The following is a 4588-nucleotide window of genomic DNA, read 5'->3' on the forward strand; positions in this document are numbered from 1 at the left end:
GGGAGCGGGGGTTGGGCGATGAAGACGGACCACGGTGGTCGGGACGGAACGGGGTGGTGCAGCGGCGACGGCGCCGCTGGAGAGACGAGACGAGGTGGCTGCGTGCGACCGAGAGACGATGAAAAGGGTAAGAGGCAGAACCGGAGGAAGGGACCCCGTGGCCACAGGGAAAGGGGCAGGGGGGCGTAGAGGAAGGGCTGGAGAGAAGTCGGTGTCATTTTCATTCTTCCGCCTTTCTCTTCCTCTTCTCCGGCACCTTTTTTTTTTCCTTCTACGCCGGCTGTACTCTCAACAATTAGGTATATCTCGGGCCACCCTCGACATTGTTTTCGCGGCATCTCGAGTGAGCTTTTCGCTCGAGATTCTTTCCGCGCGTCGACGAGCTTGCATCCCTATCCTTCGCCTCTCCTCTTTCTTTCCCTTTCTATCCGGCCGTGCGAGTGCCGCGGGTATCGCGCGCGCACCGCGCTCTTCGACTTCACCAACGCGGAATCGAGAATCGCGCGACCACGAAACTCCCACCCCCTGGTCCTCTTCGCGTTTCGCTGTTTCAACGAGCTGGATACTTTCCAATTATTTATTCGTTTACGTTTTTCACGGACGTAGGCTGTTTGGCGTGCTGAGTACGTGGGACGAAGTAGGTAGAAAATAGCGAGCGCTGATTTGAAATTACGATTTATTGCAATTTCATTTGCTTTAATCATCTAATCTCCGAGACCAACCGGCAAAACCTGTTTGCAGTGCGGCGGAAAGAATACGATCAAAGAGGAGAGTCTTTTTGCGGGATAGAAAAAATGCGGATACGTAGGAAATTAGTGTAAAAAGCGAGAAAGAAAATTGTGAGAAATCTGTAGAAATTATTCGTATCGATGGATATGCGGTTTAAACAGATAAACTGGGTATAAAGAGGCCTGTGCTGTCGCTGGCGTAAAGCTTTGTTGCGGATCTTAATCGCCGAAATAAATGTATAGCAACACTTGGATTACACTTAGAATTGATATCAAAATAGTTTCAGATTTATTTGATATGCGATTTGCAAGATATTCGTCGATACGCATCAGCACTCTCCATGTCTCACCATCTTCTTTGCCGCACTACCAACGGAACGGTTGCGTTCTTCTGTTTTACGAGACGCTGTGCGCGTACATACTCCCACACACTTATTCTCATATATGTGTGTCACTACTACGCGGCTAATCTAACGTTGCACACAAGATTACACATATCTCAATAGTCTTAAAGCTGGCCAAGATTGCCACGAGTCCGCAGAAGGACAGAATTTTGGAACAAGTGGTTTTCCGCTGTCACAGTGTCGAACAGTGTGTTCACTGTGGTAAACCATTCAATTCAAACAAAAGGCATAAGTTTAGTAGAGACAGCATCGTTGTATAGTCGAGATCATAGATTAACATACCACAGTCTATATCATAGACAGCTATGGGTAGGAATTTATGATGAACGCTGTTTATCTCAGTGCGTACGTACAGTGCCCAAACAGTGAAACAGTTTTTTTTTATTATTATTTAATTTGTACTTTACAATTTGTTCAGCTGGACATTTGGTAAATTTTTCTAACTTAATTGCTAAATAACATGTGGATGGTTACCCCCAACGGGGTACCGTCTTCGAGTTTGACTATTTCATTTGTTCAATGAGGTCAGTGTGGTGTTTTCTTTTTAGTTTTCTTTCTATGAGAGTTTTGCGCACTTCGGCAGCCAGCTGATTTGAATGTGTTGCCGTTCTTTCATTGTATTATCCCGCGTATGTGTCGATTTCTTCTTTCGTAAAGCTGAACAGTGTGTCTGAAATGTGAGCGAAATAAAGAACAAGACGATATTCTTAACGCGCTTACGTTTTCAAAAAATGTAGATGCTCTGTTTTAATAAAAGCCAAAGTTCTGCAAGCAACAAGGAAGACACTCGTAGAATGTTTGAAAAACGATAAATTGGATTAGAATATAGCACCTAAGTGACAAATATCTTCTGACGAGCATAATGTAGTATTATCGAGAGTATTATGTAATTGTACATTTGAAGAGCAAAAAGCGCATAACAGTTAATTATTGAGTTGGCAACTAAGTGATTACGGGTTTTGTCATTCAGTGATATTGACAAAACCCGCAATTACTTAGTTGCCAATCCAATAGATAAAAGAAAAATCAGAGAAAGAAGCAAAGTACTTCGAGTCATCGGAGCATAATCAATATCATCTTATAACAATATAAATATCCATAATAGGTTGTTTCGCTGTCAAATATTCGCACGAGTTGCTATCAATGATTCGAAGGAGATGACGGATCCCTGAAAGAAAGTCGACGAGATTGTGCTCGCAATTGAGCAACGTCTATCGGTACAATTACCCGCATTATAATTAATAACATTATAATTACCCACGAAATTACCTAAGCTAGTTCGATATGTAGCGATACGAAGAAAAGTTGCCACCTTCGAATGATCATAGGATCGTATAGCGATCATATAAAATACAAGAATTTTTGGACAGTCATCGAACTGATGGAAGATTTGAAAAAATAAGGTCAGATCCGCTACGGTTCCACGCTGTTCGAGATTCGTCGTATTCGAAGCGTTGAGAATATTTTCATGGCTGTGGCAAGTTTTGGCTATCGGTTTATTAATCTCAAAGGCGACGTATTTTAGGAATTTCTGTTGCACAAGCAATTTGACGTGATTCGATTGTGCCGGATTCCATGTTTCAGATGCCTCAAAATTATCCCGCGTAACGCGCTTCTCTGTCCTTTGAGGACGACTGAACGCAGCCGTTTCGAACATCGTCAATTTTTTAAAGCGCGCATTTGCGCGTTCTTACGAGAACCGCCGTGTGTATAACTCGCCTCGTGGACGTTCCGCTCAAACGTCGTTCTCGAAGGAAACTTTCGTCGACGCGGGATATCGGCGCTACGTGGAAATCGAGGTGGAAGAACGCGGTGAAAAAAGAAAACGAGAAATCAAATATTTTTTCATCGAAGCCGTAGCCGGTGCCCGGCAAATCGGTAGCGCGATCTGCCGCTAATCCGGGCTCCGCAAAACGGTATCGGATTTTTGCGCCGTTTTGTGGCTCTGGTAAAAAAGGCGGAAAAATCGGCGCTCGCAAAAAATCGAGAGATAGGCGAAGAGACGCGATCGACAGGGACGGCTGGGAGTAGTTCGGGTGGAGCGGGGTGCAGATGAACGAAAAGCCGCGATCGGACGTGCAACAAAAATTGCGTGTTGTTGCCGGGCGACAATAATTGAAACGGTGCGTAACACCGTCCGAATCCTCGAAACCCATTTTATATTTTAATCGCACTTCGATAGGCTCGTCGCGACCCGCTTCACCTCTTACACCCTTCTACGTCGTCTAGCTATTCTGGCTCGTTGTCCTCGTTCCATTCAACGCTATTTTTCTCTCTTTTTTTTCTTTCCAAACTCTCCCCTCGCTTCTTCCAAATTGCCCCACACATCTGAAAATTTTCCACGTATCCATCGATGACTAAGGAGAGTTGCCATTCGAAAGATCCGCGGAACCTGTTGTCCCGGAACCGTGACAACGTGCCGTGCAACGTACGTTGCATGGAAGCATCGTGTCATTACGATTTCAGCATTCGGGTGTCACTCGTATTTGCACGGATCACGGAATTTCGTTCGATCCAGTACACGGTACTCGGAGGTCGGCTATAAATAATCGCTGGCGCCAAGGATCGCTCGGTAATTTATGGTTCGTTCGACGTCAGTTTTTCGTCGATTAATCGCGGCCACGCGATGGCCTTGGAGCGCCGCGCGCCTTTTATCATGTTCCCTGGAATTTTAGGACGATCCTCCTTTCCCGTCGGCGAAAGCTCTCGGTCGAGCGTATCGAGCGAACACCGACGACGAGATTCGACGCGAACGAGAATTCATACAGGCTGCGGGTAATTTGCTGTAATGTTACTGGTCGCCTGTCGATTTCCTAATCGTTGCGTTTAAACATCGAGGGAACTCGTAATAAAGTTGCGCGGGGGAAAAGACGCGAGGAAAAACTCTGCCGGGATTACGGAATACGTTTCGAGGGCCGTTGAAAACGATTTCAATGTGCCGATGATTGCACGCTGGTTGCTGCTAGTTGAGAAATGCAGCGCGTGTAACACATAATTGCGATAATACATATTTACGGCTGTTCGCGACTCACCGTAATTTATTATTTCTGCGCAATATTATACTTATGTATATTAGCCTCGAGGTCGATCGCCACTGTCGAGTTCCGATCGTGTAGGCGAAACTATACAACTCGGTGAATCGTTTGTCCGCGTTTTGCATCGCGTCCCGTAGCCTGTAGCACGTTCGCCGCTAGTATGTCACTGGCACGCCCGTAGTATAAGACGCGGCCGTCAATCGATAATCGTTTAATCGATCGATCGTTTACGTTTTTTGTTGCAGGTGAGTACGCTACGATGGAATGTGTTAGTTGCGAGTGACGCGGCGACCGATCGTCCACGTAAGTAGGAAGCCAGCTAAGGGAGTTTCGCAAAGGGCGGCGGAATCGACAGTTGCCGCGATCCTACGGATTTCGGCGCGCCTTTTCATTGGCGATTTTTAGGTCGCCAAGAATCGCA

The 4588-nt window shown here is 45.9% G+C and overlaps 1 protein-coding gene across 1 annotated transcript in view; it reads left to right on the top strand.

Moving 5' to 3' along the window:
- The window catches only part of LOC100744467 (protein bric-a-brac 2-like), a 175070-nt gene that overhangs the window by 61288 nt on the left and 109194 nt on the right, over positions 1-4588 (top strand). Inside the window, 1 exon segment of the mRNA XM_024370937.1 lies at positions 4413-4470. Coding sequence (XP_024226705.1) covers positions 4413-4470 — 58 coding nt within the window.

Source organism: Bombus impatiens, unplaced genomic scaffold, assembly GCF_000188095.3.
Source record: "Bombus impatiens unplaced genomic scaffold, BIMP_2.2 scf_1068, whole genome shotgun sequence".
Lineage (NCBI taxonomy): Eukaryota > Metazoa > Arthropoda > Insecta > Hymenoptera > Apidae > Bombus > Bombus impatiens.